At 40.7% G+C, this 24863-nt stretch overlaps 3 protein-coding genes across 4 annotated transcripts in view; 1 reads left to right on the top strand and 2 right to left on the bottom strand.

Moving 5' to 3' along the window:
• The window catches only part of LOC111977812 (TBC1 domain family member 8-like), a 31215-nt gene extending 26250 nt beyond the window's left edge, over positions 1-4965 (bottom strand). For both annotated transcript variants that reach the window (XM_024007510.2, XM_024007519.2), the window contains exons 1-5: positions 4610-4965; positions 2169-2279; positions 1899-2017; positions 1478-1706; positions 1124-1364 (exon numbers count right to left, since the gene is read on the bottom strand). In XM_024007510.2, the coding sequence (XP_023863278.1) occupies positions 1124-1364; positions 1478-1706; positions 1899-2017; positions 2169-2279; positions 4610-4736 (827 nt within the window). In that variant the 5' untranslated portion in view covers positions 4737-4965. The remainder of the gene's footprint in view (positions 1-1123; positions 1365-1477; positions 1707-1898; positions 2018-2168; positions 2280-4609) is intronic.
• A 1349-nt stretch (positions 4966-6314) lies between these two features.
• On the top strand, positions 6315-9327 carry LOC111977802 (phosducin-like protein 3). The gene is given in 7 exon segments (XM_024007484.2): positions 6315-6404; positions 7305-7437; positions 7654-7720; positions 7722-7742; positions 7966-8109; positions 8423-8631; positions 8802-9327. Coding segments are annotated over 7 exon segments (726 nt in total). The 5' UTR covers positions 6315-6398; the 3' UTR covers positions 8948-9327.
• A 162-nt stretch (positions 9328-9489) lies between these two features.
• Positions 9490-14673, bottom strand: LOC111977805 (neuromedin-U-like). The gene is made up of 7 exons (XM_024007498.2): positions 14372-14673; positions 14069-14115; positions 12643-12693; positions 12516-12542; positions 12345-12395; positions 10187-10261; positions 9490-9668 (listed from the first exon to the last, which is right to left on the bottom strand). The coding sequence occupies exons 1-7, from the start codon at positions 14442-14444 to the stop codon at positions 9636-9638; spliced, it is 357 nt and encodes a 118-aa protein (XP_023863266.1). The 5' UTR covers positions 14445-14673; the 3' UTR covers positions 9490-9635.
• Between the last annotated feature and the right edge of the window lie 10190 nt (positions 14674-24863).

Below are 24863 nucleotides of genomic sequence, written 5' to 3'. Positions count from 1 at the left end.
TAATGAATATGATGTTAAAAAGAGTTGCTCTTGAAATAATCCACATGTACCCACAGACAATTAGATAAAGGCAGACTATTTTGGTCACTGCAATGTAGATCAGGTAATTTTTCACTTCCTGTTATGGTATTGTGATGAGGAATTTACATAAAGTCACTAGTTTGAATGATGGGGGAGGGACAAAAAGATCACTCATCTGGGAAGGGCTGAATGTGAGGAAGTTACCAAATTAATTATTAAACAGTCTGTTACACCCATAGAGAGAGAACTAAATGCTCTAGCCCACCTCAAGTACAATGTTTACCACCGCAAGCTGTCATTTTACACACAAAACCTGAAACTGAAAATGTTATGGTGAATGTACTACAGGTGGAACTTAGACATGCATGCACACATGTACACACACACACAGAACTAAGACTAAACGAAGAACAGGGGTGTATTTATGAGCTACCTCTCCAAGCGAAGGTATAATTTCCCACAGGATAGAGGTGAAGGGCCTTCCAGTCACACTGAGACAAACACTGATTTAAAACGTATGGTGCAGTGCTGTGTAGTGGAACGCGGCCCATCAATCACTACACAACTGTTCTGAGACCAGACGGAACCCAAAACACAGGCAGTGGAAGGAAGGAAGGAAGGAACATTGTAAAAAAATATATATTTTCCCATAGACTAACACGATACRCTGTATTCCTGTTATGGCTGAAACACCTAGGGGCAAAGTCTAGGTATTTACAAGTCTTTATGAGCTCATCAGCCTCATATAATGTCTGTCTGAAGAACATGACTGAACGTCCCTCTCGGCTCAAAGGAAGGTTAGTTGCACTATGATGCTATGGTTATACAAAGGATGGTCGGAAACTAAAGGGAAGTAAATCAGATAAGATATGAGGGGTTTTCAGGAAGCGCTTGATGAGGTCTCTTTTGACCAAAACAGATAAGAATGAGAACCTTATTAAATTACTGTTTATCAAACTGATTAATCAGGCAAGTAACTGTTCTAATCCTCTTAGATGATGTGAATCTGAACAAAGCGAATGATACAACCACACAAAATCCCCTGCCCTCCTTTACACTACAATACGATACAATTTAAACTTTTTCTGCGTTGCCTCCTGACCTCTTGGTGATGTTGGAGGACTGCTGGAGGACTCGGTCCAGCTCCAGGCCTTCACTGTCCAGCAGGCGTCGCAGGGCGATGTCAGCCAGCTGACCAATGACCCCAAACGCCTCATCCAGGCTCAGGAACATGGAGAAGTCCCGCTGGCACCGCCGCGTCATCACACGCACCATGTCCGTCATGAGACCCGTTGAGAACCGCTCCAGCCTCGTCACCTCCGCCCACGGGATCACAAACTTCACTGAGGGAGAGAGAAGCGGTCAACCATTCAAAGTTCACAACCATTTCCCAACCCAGTAAGACTGGGGGCTATTCTGTGTGCCAATGAAAGGAAGAGCATTTAAGGGGACTGACCTTCCTTTCCCAACAGGAAGGAGTAGAAGGCCATGTGGTTGATGCTGAGGTAGAGCCAGCCCTGCCGGGGGACCCGCCCCTTCCAGCAGCAGCAGGAGTAGGTGGTGACCAGCTTCTCTGAGGAGGGCAAGCCGAAACATAGCTCAAACTTCAGCAGCGCCTCCCGGAACTTCTCAGGCTCCTCCTCCTGAGCCGCTTGCCTCCCCCTTACCTCCTCCGCTATCAGACCCTGGGGGAGGAGGAGAAATAAATGAGAGAAAGAGAAAATAAAAGGAGAGCAAGAGACACAAATAGAAAAGAAAGTCAGGAGGAGAGAGATCAAAAGTTGAGATTAGGTTGAATACTGTGATTTTCGATAGTAGGCCTACAAAGTACAGTGTATCACAGGTCTATAGTAGGTCTTATTCTAATAGTACAGTACCTTGACTTTCCCTTTTACGAAGCTGGCGACATCCTCCTTGTTCTCAAACACTGAGAGAGAGTGGAGTAGGTTCTGTACCAGCCAGTCCCAATGTCTGTTCATCTCTCCGACAGCAGCACCTGTATAACAACACACACACACACACACATACAACACCCATCAGAGAGATAGATACACAAAGAGAGCAAGAGAGAGAGCTAGAGAGAGAGACAGACAAATATGAGAATCAGAGAGATAGAAAGTAAAGGAGAGAAATGTCAGAGAGCTTACCACAAGCTATAGTCCAGCTGACCTGTGACCCAGGCATCTGTAGTAGGATACGGAACGGTGTGACCCGGGCATTGGAGTCCAGCACTGAGTCCAGAGCTCCCACCAGAAGACCTGGACAGACCAGAGCAGTCAGACACAGAAAGAGACCAGAAAATACTGAGAAATACCATCTGACAACACATACATGTCAATGAGCTCATTGACATATGGGAGAGAGAGGCCACATTATACCAACCCATATAAACTGAAATCACATTTTCAAAGGGTAAGACACTTGTATTAAGCTCATAAGGCATTAATAAGATATACTCTAACATACATAATCAATGGTTAGCATTAGTGGAATGACTTTTGAACAGCAGGAAGGTTACAGATTGTGCCTTTAAGCAGATGGGGCACAAAGGTACCTATTACACATAACGGCAGAAGGCTAAAGTCATTACCATGTCTATCACAGACCAAGACATTCCACAGTGAGGTGCCAAGCAGAAGAAGATTGGCACTGGATAGGACATAAACTGGTACAACTTACGGTCACTAACGGTCTCATAATGGCCACATTATGTGAGAGCATAACATAGGCTTACAAGCTATTGAGAGACTCAACACAAGTATTGCGGTTCTCTGTTTGTCACTATATTGGTCCACTAGAACCGATGGCTAATAGTATTGGATTGGAGACCCCCCCCCCACCCATATCCTCCACATATGAAGCCCCAAAGCCATGGCCTAAAACATACAAACTTAACAGAGCCCCTAACATCCCATCCAATATGTTTGACAGTGACACCCCAGTTGACGTTCAAGAGAAACTGCACTACTCTACCCCAAGCTTTCAATTTCCATCCAGACCTAACTAATTTGTACCTATTAGGCGTTGCGAAGGCTACATTAACCCTGGAACCAGCATTTAGGGAGAATTACACATCCAGTCATCCCCACCAGTCATCAGCCTAATGGAACCAGATAGGCTCACTAATACCCCGAGGTAACAGAGCCTACACTCATCATCATAGTATCTCTTTAACTCCACTGCTATTCATGGTCATGCTTTCCCACTGAGGCCAAAGGCACCAAACACTAGTCCCTCTTGTCTAGTTTTAATTCTGGGTTTTCTTTGCCATTTTCAACAGAATGGAGCATTTAAGGAGAGCTAGTAAAAACAGTCCTAACAGCAACACATTACATCCCTCAACTACAATAAAAAATCAAGTTAGCAAGAACAGTCTGTTAATGATTTGGCCAATCAAATGTGTAATAAGCACACAGCAGGCAAGACAAGGCATTAGCCTTACTACGTTCAATAGGATACAGTCTAGTCTGTATGAGATCACTATCTAGTGTTTGGCATTCTCACTCCCGCCCAACCGCCCACCACAAAAGAGGAGAGGGACGGAAGACAAACTGAACTCCTGACAAATAACCCTCTCCTGGAGCACTGCCCATTCCATTCCAGACCACACCACATCTATAAGCTCTGCCCATCTGCCGCTCTGAACCATGACGCCCTGGCAACACAAACTTATTTGTCACCAAACCRCTTACATTGTAAATCCCAACTTAAACTACTGTAAATCATGTATTTTGTTCTGCTTATATAGTTCACTGAGTTTGTATGGCTGTGGACAATGGACATGTACAGTGTGCTCAGACGTAGAGAGAAAATAAACCCTATGTATATAAATAAATAAAAATTCCCTTGTAGCAAAGTGCTCTTTGTGAAATAGGAAGCAGAAGATAGTTTAGCTAGTGACACAAAATGATAGAGGTTGTAGATGTTTTGATGTTTTATCTTAATCCAATCATGGATTTCTTCTTCCAATTAATATTGTATTGTTATTCTCTTCATATAACAAAACATACTATGGTGTGGTTTTGTAAGAAGAGCCAACCCCAATACAACTAGGACTTTATCTGACCTTTCACCATGGCGACAAACAAATACTGTAAATCATAATCAATTGCCGGGAAGTTTTTATATTGTTCCTTTTATGAGATGTCTACTCTCTATCCTCCTGTCCTTGATGTGTTCAGTTATGTATGAAAGTCCCAATGATGATTAAATAAAAACAAGACCAGGTGGCACCTTGTCAAAGTTCATCATCAGACAAACATTTTATCGAACTTAAAGAAATCAAGGAAGACCTGAAACTAAATAAATGTCTAAATACTATATGCAAAAAAGTTGCCTGTTATTGCTCCAAGGTGTTGACGACACCAAATATGGAGAAAACACTTGTTTCCCAAGTAATGTTGTGTAAAAATCCCGAGCCTATTTAAAGTGATACATTGTAGCCCCGATTATAGCAAATTGCAACATTGTTTATAAATGATTTGTTACTGTGTTGCAAGTGTATCCCGTAGACTGGTGTATCCATATAGGCTGCCAAAGCTGCTGAAATCAGACGACAGTGAGATGAAGATGGGAGGGGGCGTATTACCTGTAAATTTCCCCCCTGTGTCCCCATGCCCTCTTCTGCGCTGCAAAAGGAAGAATTCGTTCGATTTTTCTGTAACCCAAAGCTTCAATGCATTTTTCAGCAAAACTTCCTCCGGATTCAACCACATTCTTTCAAAACAAGAGATTGACAAAGAGAATGGACGAAAACAAAACAAAGCCGATTGTAGTTTTTGTTGTGCTATTGATAGAATGCACACTTCTTCAGCAGTTCCACGCGTCGGAGAAAATTAGGTGATTTTCAGAATCATCCATGACTGATCTCAAGCGCTGTCCGAGATAGCAGGCGTCTTGTGCTCATATTTTCTCTCACACCGGTTGCAACTGTAGCCTACAGAGCGAGCGTCTTATTTCCGCATTTAACCCAACCTTTCCTTCCCAACATCCTTCCCATAGTTCCGGCGAAAGCGAGGAAGTTTAATTTCACTGTCCCTTTGCTTTGTGAATAGTTATTATGCAGTAGTAGCCTATTCATTGAACATCATACAAAACTAAATCTGGGAATATAATTGGATTGTAAACACATTGTTTGTCCATATTAAAGGGGTTTAGTCATGTGCCATATGCTGTCTGATGTGTGCAAAAAATACGTCAGAAGATGATCTACAGTATCTATTATATCAATGCTGCATTATGCTTACAATGACAGAATATTTGTTTGCATTCTCTTTATATTATAGTTTTAAATGTCATAGTCTTTGATCATACCACATATTCATTTAATGACATCAATGCCATGTAGGTGACATGGTCACTTTGCTTTTCAATGATAAAGTACCTATAGAGTCTAGACAATATAACAATTTACATAATGTTCTATATGGACGTATATATCCATCCCTATAGGCTACTTCTGTGTTAAAATAGAGGCTGCAACATGCATGCTTGACATGTAATCAACAAATACAGGATTTCTTTATGATGTCTGTTTTAAACTATGTTTGATTTGATTAGAATAAACACACGTGGTCAGAGTTGTCAAAGGCCCCTATCATAAAATACTCTATTCAAATCAAATGTTATTTGTCACATGCTTCGTAAACAACAGGTGTAGACTAACACTGAAATTAAGAAAATTATCGTATTTTAGAGCAGCAATCTTATTGAGTGTCACAAGATCAAGACTGACATAAAGATTTATAACCATACCCATAATAAAGGATTTGAAAATATATTTGCACAGTAGAAAATTTACCTAAGTATATGATTCATAAATGCGTTGTCTATACTTGCCTCTACTCATCAAAACTACATTGAAAATAAACAAATACAGTATAAGGATATCATATTGAAGCACATCTACACACCAAAAAACAGGCCAACAATTTTCAGAGATGTTTTGGACCTCTATGCCACCCCCATAAATTTATGGTCAACCCAGACACTGACAGCACAGCAGTGTGATTTTCAGGTGCAGCTGTTGTCTCAATCAGATGCCACACATGGAATGTAGTACAGCGTTCCCACTCCTAATATAGACATACAGGACCTAAACCGGATATTGGTGCAACCTTTATTATTGTCCCTTGAATGTCTTGCCCTAGCCAGGTTTATGATAATAATACATATAAAACAGGTAATAGAATAGATTTGTCCTCAGAAAAATAAATTATTTTGTAATGATTCTATATTTGAGATATCTGACAAATATTTAAGTTTTGTCACATTAAAGATCTTGTTTTACTCCGGAAGAAATATGGGTGAGGTCCTTCTATTTCCGCGTCTGGGAAGAGCGGTGGTGTTTTCAGCGTCTGGTTTGAACGGTTAAAAAAATGCAGGTTGGTAAACTTAGATAACTTTTTCTAGCTATAACTCTGATCGTAGTTATGAAGGACATAGCCGATGTTTCGAGTAATAGGATTATCTGTTCGCACGCCACCTCGATTGGCACATAACGTTATTTAGCCCTTGATCATGACTCCCAGTTCCACTATAATGTTACATAAGTCATTGTTGGAGGAAGGAGTCTTCTGTACAGGGGCGTTTTGTTAAGAGCCCCAACGCTCAATCTGAACACTAACACGCGTCTCTTGCGGTACGGTTTTGGATGCATAAGGACCTTATCTTTCATATCAGCGATAATACATTTTCTAAAAACCTAAACGTTACATGAATACACACTGTTACTGTTCCCACATGGCGATATATCCATGTTGCAGCGCTTGTTTACGATCACGGAAGATCACGGACTATCTGTGATAATTAGTGATCTAGCGTGCTCGAACACTTGTATGTAAGCTAACTCGGGAAATGTAGTTTCGTCTGATGGAGGCATCTCTAGCAGTATGAATCTGTGAAAAACTGCTACAGTAAAAGTGTATAATTTATCTGAATATTTTTTTTCTCGCTGATGAAAGATAAGGGCCATGTTTCGAAAGCCATATCGCCACTGATGATTTACGTTTCTAAAAGTTAAAACATAGTGTCCGGATTGTAGTTCACATGAGCCAGTCGGGGGCAAAGCTAATGACTAAAAACTGTAGGGAGAAGGCAGAATGCTTAGAGTTTGAGAGCTAAATGTTGGCTAACTAGATGGCTAAACATTAGGTAATGTTCGCTAGCAGTAATACCAAAGAGCCTAGCTATATAGATGTTTTTTTTTACAACTCTGTGGTAGTACAGAATGGCAAACAGCCAAGTTACAATAAAAATTCCAACATGATCTCTTTATTTCTCAGGACCCTAATGCAGATACCGAGTGGAATGACATCCTGAGAAAGAAGGGGGTCCTTCCTCCCAAAGAGAAAACTCTGGATGAGGTTGAGGAGGAAGCTCTAGAGAAGCAGATAGTTCTTGAGCAGTCATCTGTTGGTAAGAGATGGCTAGTTATAGTTGGCTACCTCTATGGGATCAAGTTTCTACTGAACTGATCTAGGGAACAAATGTTGATGTTATTCTTAACTAACAGGACATGGTTTAGGAAGGCTGATTCTTGGCCAACATTTAAGAGCAACATATGTTAGTTGTTTTAATAACTTAAATGGTACTTTTTTTGACTTGCGATGCATATGGTGTTTTTGTGACCAGTGAAAACCTATGAGAGCATGACTCTGGACGAGCTGGATGAGAACGAGGATGACTTCAGTGAAGAGGACGAGGCCGGTCGAGATGTACAGGTCAGTGATCTCTTTTAAAGCATCACTTAGATGGTACATACAACAGGGGTTGATAAGAATGAACGGCTGCCGTATTGCCTGGGGCATGTGAGTTGAGCAATCAGGCAAGTTGACCCTGTTCTGAGATTGTTTGTCCCATTGGGCAGATGTTTTTCAGCACCCTAAACTGATCTTTCTGATTAGCCTACCTTTCTTTAGACTCTCTGCATTTCCCTCTTACCAGACAGAAGAGGCTTGCAGAATGGAAAGCCACCCAGATAAAGAATTGCTTCGGTGAAGTAGTGGAGATATCTGGGCAGGACTACATCAAGGAGGTGAACAAAGCTGGAGAGGGAATCTGGGTCGTGCTCCATCTCTACAAACAGGGGTGAGTCTTCTGCCATTCTCTACCCTCTCTCTCTCTCAAAGGATTGCAGTAGCAGTTGAGCACACCAATTCATGCTCTCAAAAAGTGATGTTTGATTTTTGACAAGATCTGATAGACCAGAAAATTGTGAAAACATTGATGACCAAGACCTTATTTGAAAATCATGATTCAAGGTTTTCATTTAGCCTAAGCCTGATTTACAGTGGTCCATTTTAATTTGCTCTGAATAGACCTATCGACCAAAATATCTGATTTACTCATTGTGACATCTGTTGTCTCTAACATGTCCTGTTCTAATCTTCTGTCCTCCCAGAGTACCTCTGTGTACCCTGATAAACCAGCATCTATCAGAGCTGGCCAGGAAGTTCCCCCAGACCAAGTTCCTCAAGTCCATCTCCACCACCTGCATCCCCAACTACCCCGACCACAACCTGCCCACAATCTTTGTCTACCACGAGGGAGAGATGAAGGCACAGTACATCGGGCCTCTGGTCTTCGGAGGCATGAACCTCAAAGTTGAAGGTAAGAGACAGTCTCCTTAGCTATACTCTCAAGAAGGATGTTTTATTTATACTAAGTTAGGATGGTATTAGTTACATGATATGAAATCTAGCATAACACCCCCAGTTTTGTTTGTTTTATTAGTGACAATCTTTTAGATATTAAACTATCCATTATCCTATCATCCTCAGAGCTGGAGTGGAGGTTATCGGAATCTGGCGCTGTCAAGACAGACCTGGAAGAAAACCCCAAGAAGCAGATTGAAGACAAGCTAATGTCGTCGATTCGATCCACTCTCCCCACACGGAAAGACAGTGACTCAGAAGAAGAGAACTAGCCCCTAACCTCCAAATAACATTAATCTAATGCTCCACTGTCACTGAATGGGGATGGCTCTCTCCTGTGGTGATGTATTAAAATGCACACCTCTTCCTATGCTTACCGCAGAAAGGCTCCATCAGAGTTCTATGCCTTCCCGGTTAAAGGATCTCTTGTGTTAAGTGATCATTCTTCTAAATCAGATCGGACTCTTCAATAGGGTTTCTACAGAACCTTTGGTTGAAGATTGTATTTCTTTTGCATATACATTTTATAATATGACAATAAAAATGTATACATCTAATTGTTAAATTAAATGTAAGTAGCCATTCGCCCATGCCGTAATCACAGTTGACAGTTTTTTAAATAAAGTATTCGCTGTGATCTGTGTAACCATCACATGAAGGACTGCTTTGGCTATATTTGACTCTTGTGTATGTTCACTGTTCTGATAGCGATGTACTTAATGCCTGTATGTGTAATTGCCACCTCATTTTAAATCACAACATATTTATGTTCACCAATGGTAATCAGGAAGACACTTTACATTCTGCAATGCAGTCACATTTATCTCCATTTATTTCTTAAAAATATCAAGTCCATTGCCAGCGAGAGCTGAGAATGCTGCTTCTGTCTGTCCACCATTTTGTGTTCAGGGGTATGCAGCTTGCTGGTGTCTGCCTTCCAGTTATTGCACAGTCAGATTTTTACATCACACCTTCAGGGAGATCCCGGAGCTTCTGTGTAACAGGGAAGAGCGAGAGCCTCAGTTATAGTTTTGGTACATTTGAATCGTCTTCCTTAAAATAATGGTCCTAACACCAGTCTGGGGATGCTAAATGGTCTGAGGTTCCATATACTGCGTGTCTTAAATAAATTTATGTATGCCTTGATTGAGCCTTACTGACTGGCCTCACCCACTGCAAAAATTGGTTGAATCAACGTGGAAAACTAATTGGATTTGCAAAAAGTAATCAACGTAAGGGAGTTCTCTTTCACCAAGCTTTTAACCTAAATCCAATGACATGGTGAAATGTTTTGTTGTTCACATTGAAATCATTTTATTTGATAACTCTACAGACTAAATTARTAACTAGATGTTGAACTGATGTCTGTGCCCAGTGTGCAGGCTGTGGTCCTCTGCATCGCTGACAGGGAATAACATTGTCTCAAAAGGAACTTTTTCAGTTTCCTAAACTTGAGCTTCAATAATATGATTCTGCTAACCATTCAAGTTGAAAAGGGACAGGATTCTTACCAAAAGCAGGAGCTGCTTCTTTCTCCTCTGAGACAGTTTTGGTGACAGGCGCATCAATGGGTGCACTGAATGGGACTAGAGAGGGAAAAGGCCTGTTAGACCAATCACATATCAATCAATTGCATAATGTTGCAATATTATAATCTAAAGATACAGTGCATTCGGAAAATATTCAGACCCCTTGACTTTTTCCACATTTTGTTACGTTAGCCTTATTCTAAAATATGATTGTTTTTTCCCCCCTCATCAATCTACACACAATACCCCATAATGACAAGGCAAAAACAGGTTTTTAGAAATGTTTGCAAAGGTATAAAAAAAAAAGAATGGAAATATTACATTTACATAAGTATTCAGACCCTTTACTCAGTACTTTGTTGATGCACCTTTGGCAGCGATTACAGCATTGATTCTTCTTGGGTATGACGCTACAAGCTTGGCACACCTGTATTTGGTGAGTTTCTCCCATTCTTCTCTGCAGATCCTCTCAAGCTTTGTCAGGTTGGATGGGGAGCGTCGCCGCATGGCCATTTTCAGGTCTCTCCAGAGATGTTCGATCGGGTTCAAGTCCGGGCTCTGGTTGGGCCACTCAAGGATATTCAGAGACTTGTCCCAAAGCCACTCCTATGTTGTTTTGGCTGTGTGCTTAGGGTCGTTGTCCTGTTGGAAGGTGAACCTTCGGCCCAGTCTGAGGTCCTGAGCGCTAAAGCAGGTTTTCATCAAGGATCTCTCTGTACTTTGCTCTGTTCCTCTTTCCCTAGATACTGACTAGTCTCACAGTCTCTGCCACTAAAAAACATCCCCACAGCCTGATGCTGCCACCACCATGCTTCACTGTAGGGATGGTGCCAGGTTTCCTCCAGACGAGATGCTTGGCATTCAGGCCAAAGAATTCAATCTAGGTTTCATCAGACCAGAGAATCTTGTTTCTCATGGTCTGAGAGTCCTTTAGGTGCCTTTTGGCAAACTCCAAGTGGGCTGTCATGTGCCTTTTACTGAGGAGTGGCTTCTGTCTGGCAACTACCATGAAGGCCTGATTGGTGGAGTGCTGCAGAGATAGTTGTTCTTCTGGAAGGTTCTCCCATCTCCACAGAGGAACTCTGAAGCTCCGTCAGAGTGACCATTGGGTTCTTGGTCACCTCCCTGACCAAGTTTGGCTATGCGGACAGCTCTAGGAAAAGTCTTAGTGTTTCCAAAGTTCTTCCATTTGAGAATGATGGAGGCCACTGTGTTCTTCAATCAATCAATCAAATGTATTTATAAAGCCCTTTTTACATCAGCAGATGTCACAAAGTGCTATACAGAAACCCAGCCTAAAACCCCAAACAGCAAGCAATGCAGATGTAGAAGCACGGTGGCTAGGAAAACCTCCCTAGAAAGGTAGGAACCTAGGAAGAAGCCTAGAGAGGAACCGGGCTCTGAGGGGTGGCCAGTCCCCTTCTGGCTGTGCCGGGTGGAGATTATAAGAGTACATGGCCATTTAAGGCCAGATTGTTCTTCAAGATGTTCAAACGTTCATAGATGACCAACAGGGTCAAAAAATAATCACAGTGGTTGTAGAGGGGGCAACAGGTCAGCACCTCAGGAGTAAATGTCAGTTGTTTTTTCATAGCCGAGCATTCAGAGGGGACCTTTAATGCCAGAGAAATGCTTTGGTACCCTTCCCCAGATCTCTGCCTCGACACAATCCTGTCTCGGAGCTCTACGGACAATTCCTTCGACCTCATGGCTTGGTTTTTGCTCTGACATTCACTGTCAACTGTGGGACCTTATATAGACAGGTGTGTGCCTTTCCAAATCAATCAATTGAATTTACCACAGCTGGGCTCCAATCAAGTTGTAGAAACATCTCAAGGATGATCAATGGAATCAGGATGCACCTGAGCTCAATTTCGAGTATAAAAGCAAAGGGTCTGAATACTTACGCAAATAAGGTATGTTTTATTTTTTTTATACATTTGGAAAAATTTCTATAAACCTGTTTTCACTTTGTCATTATGGGGTATTATGTGTAGATTGAAGAGGATTTTTTTTACTGAATCCATGTTAGAAGAAGGCTGTAACGTAACAAAATGTGGAAAAAGTCAAGGAGTCTGAATACTTTCCGAAAGCACTATAAGTTGCCAATTTGTACAGTGAGGAGTCTTCCTTTACTTACCGCATGCTGTATAGAGCCTACCGAGTTTGCCTTTGAATAGTGAAACAGGAACTGACCAAAAGAGAATATACGAAGTAAACACTCTGTTCCAAAGAGTGTATTGCCTTTTTGAAGGATATGGTATATATGTACAAGGTAGGAATAACATTTTTATATTGTTGAGGAACTTACTCTTTTGAATACATTCTGAACTTGCTGCTGTGAGGGGAGAGGGAAAGGGAGAGAGTAAGCATCCTGACAGAACCGATATTATAAATTATTTGTGATAAGATTGAGTCATGCAGTTACTTAGCCTTACCTCATTCTGATCTCTCCACATATCTCCCACATCAGTCTGGATCCCAGGACCCTGCAGCAGGCAAACCAATGGTGATCAAACATAAGTCTATAAGACATCACTAAACCCAAGAAAACCTTAAATCTGTTGGACATGACATCCATTGTGTACTATACTATACAGGTTGCAAAGTAATAATCATGTCTCTGTAACCTGTGTATCCAGCTGATGAAAGTAGGCTAAAGTCATAAATGTTCTTATCCCCCTCATGAACCTCTCATCCCCCACCAATCTAATTCGAGTTAGTGTGACTCACTTCTGTGTTATCTACCCCCTCAACACATCTACCCTGCCCCAGCCACCACAAGAAAACTATTTAATTTGAATGGAATTACCTGCAGACCACCTACTCAGACACAGAATAGATTTTTCTAGAGGTGTGCAAATAAAGCAGCCCATGATGTTTAAACAGTGAGAGGCTGCGTTTACACAGGTAGCCCAATTCTGATATTTTGCCCAATTATTGGCCAAAATATTGGCAAAATAATTATTGGCAAAAGATCTGATCTGATTGGTCAAAAGACCAATTAGTGGCAAAAGATCAGAATTGGGCTGCCTGTGTAAAGACAGCCGAAGATACAGACCGAAAGCCAATTTATGCTTGATCTGATTATGTGGTCAGAGGCTCCGTAGGCATGCAGAGGCCAAATTGAGTTCCGTACCGCAATGCCATGCGCCTCCCAATTTTTGTAACAATGCAGAGTGCTCCGTATAGCTCTGTATAGCTCCGCATTGACATGATTTGTTGACGGTAGGTGGTGTATAAACACAAACTCACTTCCTTGACAACTTCCTTCACAGCTCAACTCAACAACTCTGCGCTGCTTCGTGAAGCGCAAAAATAATGAATGCCCTGACTGCAGAGGTCGTATCAACGTAAATGATTCACGGCCAATGCAGCGTCTTTAAGGCTGCTCATAGACAGGGAGGCCAATTTCTGATATTTTTTCCACTAATTGGTCTTTTGACGAATCACAGATCTTTTCACATCAGATCTTTTTCAGAGTTGATCGATGAAAAGACCAATTAGTGAAAAAAACATCAGAATTGGGCTGCCTGTCTAAATGCAGCCAGAGTGATACGCATTCAAGGCACATATTGATAGTTTTGTGTCTAGTACACCTTCAAAATGTTGACTCTGGTATCAAATAAGGGAATGTAATGGTAATAGATTAATAATTATTTGTTTGGAAACTCATTTTACAATAACCTATTTGTTTAAAAACAAATTTCACAATGCCCAATTCTGATCTTTTTTTTCACTAATTGGTCTTTTGACCAATCACATCAGATCTTTTTCTCAGCTGATCTGATTGGTTTAATAGACCAACTAGCGGGAAAGAATCTTAATCGGGCTGCCTGTGTAAATGTAGCCTTTTTCCCATACCTTTGTCAAAACAATTCCATGTTCACACTCCTTGCTGGGATTAGCTTCTAAAGATAGATAAAAATTGTCAGTTTAAAAAACATATATTTATAATGTTATTAATCTATAATCAACATCAACATTAACAAAATGCATGTAATTGTCAACTATTATCAACAATATCAATGAATAGCTAAACCAAAAGAGAAATCAATTGAATGTTGAAAACCATTTTTAGAAGACTTACAATTAAATGATTAGTTTAAAATAAGTTATATTGAAATATTGAAGTTAACTTAAATTATATAAATAATATTCTCTCACCCGTCACCTTCCAACATCCAAGGCACCAGACCAAATGAAGGAGGCAAAGTTGTCGCAGATACGTTGCGCTCATCTCGAGCTATCAGATTCTCATGCGCTTTGGTGAGAGTATAGCTTCTCTGTGTGTGGTTTGGTGCTGCAGGAATAAGTCTTGTTATATCGCAAAATCAGGTCCTAGAACTGAACACTAATGACTTTCTAAACCGAGAGAATTATATAGGCTATAACTTTGATGGGAGAAGCATCATCTCCCACGTAGAAGTGACCAATCAACGTCCCACTGGTCTCCTTGATCATCATCTGAGTCTTAGAGCGCAGGTGTCCTCTCTCTTGCCTGTCAGACAATAACAACTTGTGTAAGTCAATTTTGATAATGGTTTTTAAATACATTTAGATAGGAAACAAAATAAAATAAAATTCATCAAAAACAGGATGCCGCAGAATATAAAATCAAAATGGAGGTTATAGAATTGGTCTCCAATTTMTTCCCAGTGCACTTGATTCAAGGAAATGATCTTTGGATGACCAGATGATGATCATGTTCAGTCAGTCAAAACCATGAAGTAGGCTACCAAATAAATGTATTATATAGGCCTAACTGTATAAACAACCTTTTTACTCTGTGATCCTGTGGAAGTGACACAGAGTTGAAATGTCGACATTTATTATCATATAATTTGTCTCCTCTAATCTCACTACATCAATTTATCAGTGTTGTGTACATTTACTGATAAAATTAGTATTTTTCATTAGATTGACTAGAGAGAGTTATTGTGACTGTTGGGGCCCGGTTTCCCTGTGTAAGCATGAAAGCTGAATGTGTCGGTCAGTGAATCGAGTTTCTCCTGGATTAATCTGAAACAATATTCCAGAGAGACTGTGGATTAGCTGTACCTGCCCGGTGGACCTTGGATGGAAAATAGCGTAGAACACTCAAGGGAGAGAACCAGACCCCCACCCTCGAACATATAACGTCTCTATTCTGGGTCAGTTCAGTTTGTGTTAATTAGTAGTTATGGTTGCATATAACATGGTTATGAATGCTTATGAAATCCTATAGTCACTGCGCTCTATGATGGAACCAATAGAGAAACAAGAGCTTTTGCAGTTACACTTCAGCTCAACATATTGATCATTACATTTAGAACGGGTCTTTATTGTATGTTTGTCTTTGTTATAGGTCCCCTGAGCGGTGATTGTATGTTATATCAACCATATTGGAAAGGACTCTTCAGTTCATTTTAGAGACGAGTCACAGACAGGTGGGAGAGATTTATACCATTAATAAGCCATTGTATCGATTTGCCAGCACTTTCATCTGGACTGAGGGACCAACTACAGCCAACCCAGAGACATGATGGACACCCGTGTGTGTGTCTATCTTTCCTCAGTTTTTTTTATTTTAATGACATTCATTGTGGAGGAATATTTTGTGTTTTGTGTTCCCTCATGGAAACTTACAATCAACAATCAGATGCTTTCCCAATCCCCACCACACTAGTAAAACAGCACACGTCACACAAAAGCATTTGAGACAGCAATCATCACCCCAATCATCCCACAGCCACACACACAGACTGACATACAAACAAAATAGCGTACACTCAAGCAAACACATTAATGCACAAACAGAAAGGAGTGTACTGTCTGAGATGACTTGACCCTCGGCATTGATCAGCCCCCTGCATTTAATTAATTAGTCCAACTGATTCTAATCACCGCTAGTCATCAACAGGAACCTTTCCTGTTCAACTCTATTAATCGCTTCCACTGTTCCCACAGGAAACTCCAGAGAGATTCCACACATAAAACTAAAACCTCACATGAGAGTGATAGAGTCGGAGATGCAGAGAAAGAAATGCCAAAAAGGAGAGAGGTGGAATGAGAGAGAGTGCAGCCGACTGATAGCCTATGCTTATATTCCCCATCAAGGGTGAACCTTGTTTTGTATGTGCAGTGCTGAGACTGCCTCAGGGTCTGAAGAGTCCTCTAAAGAGGGCCACCATCTCTCTCAAACCGCCTCTTCATCACTAGATTCCTGTTTTTGCTGTTGCTGTTATTTTCAGGGCAATCACACTGTACGATGATTAAATCATTTGCATATGCTTGACACTGCATGACTATTGAGTGTTGCATTGACGCAAGTGTTCACGTCACAGAACTCATTGCTCCTCTGTTCGATGATAGCACACATGAAGAGTTTCATTCGAAAACGGTATATATCCATTTTCAGAAATGTTGGTAAATGAGCTTTTATTGTTTAAAGAAATTCTGAAAGATATTGGTGTGTTTTTTCATGATCTAATCATGGCATAGGGTTGTTCAATGACAGACATGTATTTGTTTGAAATTTTAATGGTTTAATATCAGAGACAAATAATCACGTTTTTTTTTGCTAAATGCTATATGTATATCCACTTCACTTCCAGATAAATAGTTCTGCTAGGTACCTCAATTCAATACAGTAATATGAGATCTGTATGTAAAACATTTCCATTTTAAATTTGAGTCATTTAGCAGATGCTCTTATCCAGAGTGACTTACAGTAAGTGCATTCATCCTAAGATTGCTAGGTGAGACAACCCCATATCACAGTCAAATATTAGGATAYRAACATTCCATTTCAGCTAAACAATGAATATGCACTAAGTGTATAAAACATTATGAACACCTGCTCTTTCCATGACATAGACTGACCAGGTGAATCCAGGTGAAAGCTATGATCCCCTACTGATTTTACTTAAATCCATTTCAATCAGTGCAGATGAAGGAGAGGAGACAGGTTAAAGACCTTGAGACAATTGAGACATGGATTGTGTATGTGTGCCATTCAGATGGTGAATGGCTTAAGTGCCTTTGAACGGGGTATGGTAGGAAATGCCAGGTGTACCGGTTTGTCATGAACTTCAATGCTACTGGGTTTTTCACGCTCAACAGTTTCCTGTGTGTATCAACAATGGCCACCACTCAAAGGAGATGGGCCAGCATCCCTGTGGAATGCTTTCAACACCTTGTGCATGACCCGATGAATTAAGGCTGTTCTGAGTATAGCGTTTTGCAAAAAACTATCTAATTTTCATACACATCTAAAATCTATGAATAAAAAAATCTGAGAACAGTAATATTTTACACACACATGAAGGTACCGATAAGCAATCATTTCTGAAACATTGGTGGATATAATGTTTTGGAAATAAACTCTTCACTTGCTCCTTCATAAATATCAGAATACAGAACACCAATTAAACCTGTTGTTTTTTGCGTTCTACTCATTTTGCCATCGGGCAGAGAGACATTTTTGCAGCTTTAAAGCTAATTTCCTGCAATTCTACACATTTTGCCATGCATTATGCCATGTTAATGATATGAGTGAGAGTGTCTAACAAAATCAATGGGGGCCCCCTTTTGCACCTTGTATATTCTGCTATTCTAACTCTCAACATTAARCTGAGACCACGACTGAGTTCCCAGCGGCCGGGGACCCTAAGCGACCGCTTATGTCGCTTATTCCTGGAGCCGGCCCTACGTGTGTATGTGTGTGTGTGTGTGTGTGTTACAGTGAGTGGGAGAGAGTGTGTGTATTTGTGTCCTTGAAAGGATGTGTTTGTGTTGTGTGGGTGTTGTGCTCTCTAGTAGGGATTAAGTAAGCCCTCCCTTGGTCAGACCTGTCAAACAGCGAGTTAACAACAGCTGGGGGAGAGATGAATGCACAACAATAAGACACAAAGTGATGACCTAACCCATTTCAGTGAAGGACTCAAAGGACAGTGATGCACCTCTCCCACAGCGCAGCAACCCAACACACTAGTGTTAGGCTGCATCTAGTCCCCGATTTGCCATTGGCCTTCATGGGACTATGGGGATGGCTGAGGAATAAGATTTTCCTCAGGCACTGCACTCCAATGGAATCTCCCATGATTAATCAATTTCAGTTTAATTTTACACAAGTATTTGATGTGATTTGATCCTGATCTCCTATGCACACTCAGCTGAGTAGTAAAAGTTAACATCACACAAATTGTTGAGTTTCCTTAATCATGTACTAATTATCTGCTCCCAATCCTTTAATTATTGGCTCCCAATCCTTCCTGTGTTTTAGACCTGTCCGTAAATGTTACAATATCCACCTCACTCTCCCTGTCATTGCTCGGTCTTAACCTCTGAGGGAGTAGAGAGTGTGAACACCTAATTGAGTGAAGGTGTGAGTCCTTCAGCAGTGTGTCAATTAGCCTCACAGAGAGACATGGCTATAACGGAGTATGACATTAGCACATAGCAACATGACCAGTTCCAGGGACAGGGCACAAATGAGTCAAATGTCAGGGGAACCCTAGAAGGAGTCAAATCACCTGTCCCTGTTCTTTCAGACAGTGAATATTGTTTTATTGACTAAATGACTCCAAACACACTGTCTCACAGCTGAAAATGAATGTTGTCTTGCCTTAAAGGCCCAGGGCATTTCCTGTGTTTTATTTATATTTCCACACTATGTGGTTGGAATAATACTGTGAAACTGTAGGGGGTGCGTACTGGCGGCAGAGAAGTCAGGCGCAGGAGAGCAAAAACTGATTTACAACGGCGCAGTTTAATAAACAAAACCACAGTAAACAAAACACTAAATCAATGGGTAAACAAAACCCGTTACACACCAGCATAACGTGCACAAGCACTACAATAAACAATTCCGGACAAGGACATGGGGGGGAACAGAGGGTTAAATACACAACATGTAATGATGGAATTGAAACCAGGTGTGTGTGGGAAGACAAGACAAAACAAATGGAAAATGAAAGGTGGATCGGCGATGGCTAGAAGACCGGTGACGTCGACAGCCGAACACCGCCCGAACAAGGAGAGGGACCGACTTCGGCGGAAGTCATGACAGAAACTGTGAAAATGTTGATAATGTCCTTAAGTGTAAGAGCTGTTTGAAAAGGCCACCTGAAATTTCAGCCTGTTTTGGCCTGCCTTGGGACGTCCCTACCCTAAACCCTAAGCCTAAGCCTAAGCCTAACCTTAACTATAACCCTTACCTAACCATTTAAAATGTCAACTTCCACGGGGTAGGAACGTCCCAAGGATCACAGAGAGCATGGACCGTCTTATGTGTCTATTCTCACTGAAAWGTCTATGAGCAAATTAGTTAGCATTTAACCCATAACAGTCTAAGCCCTGTCTAAGCCGGAGGAGGGGGTTCTACTAAGCAATTTGGAATTGTTTTAAGGTTATACCAAGGATCATTTAGCTATTTGATTTAGAATTTTAAGATCTGTTGAAGTATCCCAAAAATATATTAAAAAATGATTTGATGAACAAATATTTTGGGCCATACAGCTATTAGCCCATACAAACACATTGAAAAACAGATTCACTATGTGCAACAACCAACCGATAGTCCCCCAAAATAATCGATAGGAAGTTTGTTCTGAAGTGTCTGTCCTATATCTGAGAGACATAAGAAAGATCAACAAACATTTGTTATTTTTTTTATATATATATTTTTTACATGTATTTAATCACTCATTTTTGGTACTGGAGACTCATATCTCCCTCACTAGCTTTAAGCACCAGCTGTCAGAGCAGCTCACAGATCACTGCACCTGTACATAGCCCATCTGTAAATAGCCCCTCCAACTACCTCATCCCCATACTGTATTTATTTGTTTATCTTGCTCCTTTGCACCCCAGTATCTTTACTTGCACATTCATCTTCTGCACATCTACCATTCCAGTGTTTAATTGCTATATTGTAATTACTTCGCTACCATGGCCTATTTATTGCCTTACCTCCCTTATCCTACCTCATTTGCACATGCTGTATATAGACTTTTTCTACTGTATTATTGACTGTATGTTTGTTTATTCCATGTGTAACTCTGTGTTGTTGTATGTGTCGAACTGCTTTGCTTTATCTTGACCAGGTCGCAGTTGCAAATGAGAACTTCTTCTCAACTAGCCTACCTGGTTAAATAAAGGTGAAATAAAATAAAATAAATAAAAAACTAATCAATCTCCTGGTGAGGGCTGGGACTAAAAACAAGCAAAAGATAACTAATGTAAAATGTGTCCGATAAAATGTATATGTAAGTATTGTTGTCCATTGTTCACTCCAATTAGGGGAGGTGTGGTAGGGTTACAGGAAAATAATAAATAAGGAAAATATATAAAAATATATATATATATTTAAAATTATATATATATTTACAGAAAATATATATGTGGGACTGGAAATGATGGAGACAATTACATTGATAGAAGCCACAATCTATCTGCAAAATTAAAGCTGATCTGTGAGGCATGTGTGCGTCCTGTGTCTCACCTTTCCACAGAGGGGTCATATTAGTGGGTAGCCCAAACTGTTCGGGCGCTACTGACAGGACTTGACAGATTGGCTGTACCGACTACAGACAAGTCCCAAGACACTTGTGGGGAGTCTCATCTTTCCATAGAGGGGTCCTAACTGTTCAGACGCTACAGACGATTTCTTGTGATAAGAACGATTTTCGGGAAGTCTCATGGTTTGACAAACACCAGTCTAGCTCTGTCACCTTTTTTCTCAGATGCGGAAGTGTGACATCGGAGGATGCGGTGGATTGAGACAGATATCGCTAGTTTAAACAGACAGATTATTATGGTGATTTTTGTATTATGCTAATTAGATTTTGTATTATGCTAATTAGATTTCCGCGGTGACATCAACTCTAGTTTTTTAAAAATGTTTGTCTAGTCAGCTATTTAAACTTCCATTGGTCACATAACCACCTTTGTTGCCAAGTCTCCATGACAATATATTTTATGTACAACATTAACTAGGGGTGAGTCAGGCCGGACAGGGAAGAGCCAAGTCTAGATTTTATGATCCAGTTGATTGACGGTCATAAAAGTTCCTTCCAGGAATTTGACACTGTGATGCTGTCATCATGAGTCTGTTAAACTGTATATAGATTGACTAGGTTTGTTATCCTTGCCCAATCAATGACAGAACACTTCTCTCTTCAACAAAGGTCATATTCTCAGTTTATGCTAGGCTGGAACCTACACATCTGTTGATGACTAAATGGTTTATTGTCTTACATCCAACGGTATAAAAGGGTTTAAAATGTAAAATGAAAACAAAACTGGAATAAGGAAGTAAAGGACATGGTGCCATCTTGTGGTGTAAAATGGTGGTAGACAAACCTATTCTGTTTAGAATCAGATAATGGACATGTTAAGAGGTTTAAGAGCTCTTGGCACAAGTCCTAAACAAGCACTAGTGTTTGCTTGAGCTCTGGCGAGATTTTTCATCTATCTCATCAAAGCCTAATTTATTTCATATGAGGGACATAGCAGTCTAATGAACTATGTGAGAATATGAATATGACAGTCCCCATGCTCCATGTCCCAGGACACTACATACACTAYATGATCAAAAGCATGTGGACACCTGCTCGTCTAACATCTCATTCCAAAATCATGGGCAAAAATATGGAGTTGGTCCCCCCTTTGCTGCTATAACAGCCTACACTCTTCTGGGAAGGCTTTCCACTAGATGTTGGAACATTGTGTTATTGACTCTACGTTTGTTTATCCCATGTGTAACTCTGTGTTGTTGTTTTTGTCGCACTGCTTTGCTTTATCTTGGCCAGGTCGTAGTTGTAAATGAGAACTTGTTCTCAACTGTCCTACCTGGTTAAATAAAGGTGAAATATATAATTATTTTTTAAATTGCTACGGGGACTTGCTTCCATTCAGCCACAAGAGCATTAGTGAGGTCGGGCACTGATGTTGGGCAATTAGGCCTGGCTCGCAGTCAACGTTCCAATTGATCCCAAAGGTGTTCGATGGGGTTGAGGTCAGGGCTCTGTGTAGGGCAGTCAAGTTCTTCCACACCGATTTCGACAAACCATTTCTGTATGGACCTTGCTTTGTGCACAGGGGCATTGTCATGCTGAAACAGGAAAGGGCCTTCCCCAAACTGTTGCCACAAAGTTGGAAGCACAGAATCATCTAGAATATCATTGTATGACATAGCGTTATTTCCCTTATCTGGAACTAAGGAGCCCGAACCATGAAAAACAGCCCCAGACCATTATTCCTCCTCCACCAAACTTTACAGTTGGCACTACGCATTCGGGCAGGTAGAGTTCACCTGGCATCCTCCAAACCCAGATTCATCTGTCTTACTGCCAGATGTTGAAGCGCGATTCATTACTCCAAAGAACGCTTTTCCACTGCTTCAGAGTCCAGTGTCKGTGAGCTTTACACCACTCCAGTCGACACTTGGCATTGCTCATGTTGATCTTAGGCTTGTGTGCGTGCGGCTGCTCGGCCATGGAAACAAATTTCATGAAGCTCCCGACGAACAGTTCTTGTGCTAACATTGCTTCAAGAGGCAGATTGGAACTCAATAGTGAGTGACGCAACTGAGGACAGACAATTTTTACGCGCTGTGCGCTTCAGCACTCCCGTTCTGTGAGCCTGTGTGGCCTAACACTTCAGGGCTGAGCCGTTGTTGCTCCTAGACGTTTCCACTTAACAGTAACAGCATTTACAGTTGACCGGGGGAGCTCTAGCAGGACAGAAATTTGACAAACTGACCTGTTGGAAAGGTGGCATCCTATGACGGTGCCACGTTGAAATTCACTAAGCTCTTCAGTAAGGCCATTCTACTGCCAATGTTTGTCTATGGAGATTGCATGGCGGTGTGCTTGATTTTATACACCTGTCAGCAACGGGTGCGGCTGAAATAACCGAATCTACAAATTTGAAGGGGTCTCCACATAAATGTATATTTATAGTGTAAGAAGAGACTATAGGCAGTACATAGTGTGAATCATTGATTAACCTATTAGAGACTACGTCATCCACACATGACAACAGGAAAACTGCGCTTTAAATGAATTTAGATTACACAGATTATATCAAAAATGGACCATGCTATTTTGCTCTGAGGAGGATGAGATAGTCAACACCAGTACAAAACATGTAGCCTATAGACACAAACATACGTCACAGTTTATAATGATTGCTTTTGGCAGGAAATACAATTACCTCTAAATGCTCAAGGGAATGGAAAAAGGGTTTGTAAAATTGATGAGCATTTGATGTGTCATTCTCAAGGATAATGTGTTGCTATTTTACCTGGATAGAATACGACATAATATAAAATTAGGTTTATTTTTGACACCTGCTACACTGGGGATCAACTGAACACTGCTGCCATAGCAACAACACCATGAGCACTCTAAACCCCCTGACTGCAGCTGTGTGTATGTGTGTGTGTGCCTGCGTGAGTGTGAGAGAGAAGAACTCATTAAACAATCATCCCACTCAGCCCCTCAGTGGGATAGATGGTTGTTGTGGATGTTTTGCTGTAGCATTTTCTTTCATAACCTCAGTGAAACACAGGCAGGAGGACTGGGAGGCTGTGTTCTTTAATGATACCCTGACTGCCACGTGCTGTGCTGCACGTGGTGGAGGTGAGGAGACCGTGCTGCAGGTGGGAGAGAATCTGACAGGTGATCATAGAGAGAGAACAGGGACATGCGGGGCCGGTTACCTCGTCCAGCTGGGACTGCATGTGGTGAAACGGACTGGGGAAATGGACAACCGTAAAAGAACATTGTATGTATTCACTCTGAATTACAGAATTATTTTTTTTGATTCTGCCCAAAACAAATATGGGTTGTTGTTGAATTGCGTAGGCATTTGCATCTCTCTCTTTTGCAACCCTGAAAAACATTTTAAAATGTAAAATAGTTACACATCATCCATGTTTTTGTTAATATTGAACTGTTGATGATAAAACATAATGCAAGTCCTTTATCGTGCAAAACTTTGTGTTTGTGCATTGTTTAAAGTTCTGAAGGTAAGCAAATTGGCTTGTTCCCATAGATATCTATTATCTTGAATGCTACAATGTAAACAAAAATATTTAATATATTGTAGATCAATAAAAACAAAGAAGGCTATTAAACTACTTTTTTTCTTTGTACAAAATGTGTCTCTAAGTGTTATGTCATTGGTGTTAATGAGTAAATGTCTTGTAATGGGTTAATGACCTTAGATTTGAGCATCTGTGGCCTCCATTCAAGAAAATTAAATCCTAAATGACCTATAATTTCATCATTGGTGTTACACCGATTACTGGTGGCCCAATGTTATCATAATTGTAAAAAAAAGCTTAAAATTAAGATGCCATATTAGTTGACTTAGTATGGGAAGATGTACCCAAATACATTTAAATATATATACAGTACCAGTCAAAAGTTTGGACACACCTACTCATTCAAGGGATTTTCTTTATTTTTACTATTTTCTACATTGTAGAATAATAGTGAAGACATCAAAACTATGAATTAACACATATGGAATCACGTAGTAAGCAAAAAGTGTTAAACAAATCAAAATATATTTTAGATTTTAGATTATTCAAGGTGGCCACCCTTCGCCTTGATGACAGCTCTGCACAATCTTGGCATTCTCTCAACCAGCTTCATCTGGAATGCTT

This window comes from Salvelinus sp. IW2-2015, linkage group LG2 (genome assembly GCF_002910315.2).
Source record: "Salvelinus sp. IW2-2015 linkage group LG2, ASM291031v2, whole genome shotgun sequence".
In the NCBI taxonomy this organism is placed as follows: Eukaryota; Metazoa; Chordata; class Actinopteri; order Salmoniformes; family Salmonidae; genus Salvelinus; species Salvelinus sp. IW2-2015.
The sequence above is the reverse complement of the archived record's forward strand: the minus strand, read 5'-3'. Positions and strand labels throughout refer to the sequence as shown.

Bases quoted from the DNA above. Each gene is read 5' to 3' on its own strand.
- LOC111977805 (XM_024007498.2), bottom strand. From the start codon at position 14,444: ATGAGCGCAACGTATCTGCGACAACTTTGCCTCCTTCATTTGGTCTGG. The intron at 14,116-14,371 runs GTGAGAGAATAT...ATCTATCTTTAG, and splicing joins TGGATGTTGGAAGGTGACGG to AAGCTAATCCCAGCAAGGAG. The intron at 9,669-10,186 runs GTAAGAATCCTG...CCTGTTACACAG, and splicing joins AGAAGCAGCTCCTGCTTTTG to AAGCTCCGGGATCTCCCTGA.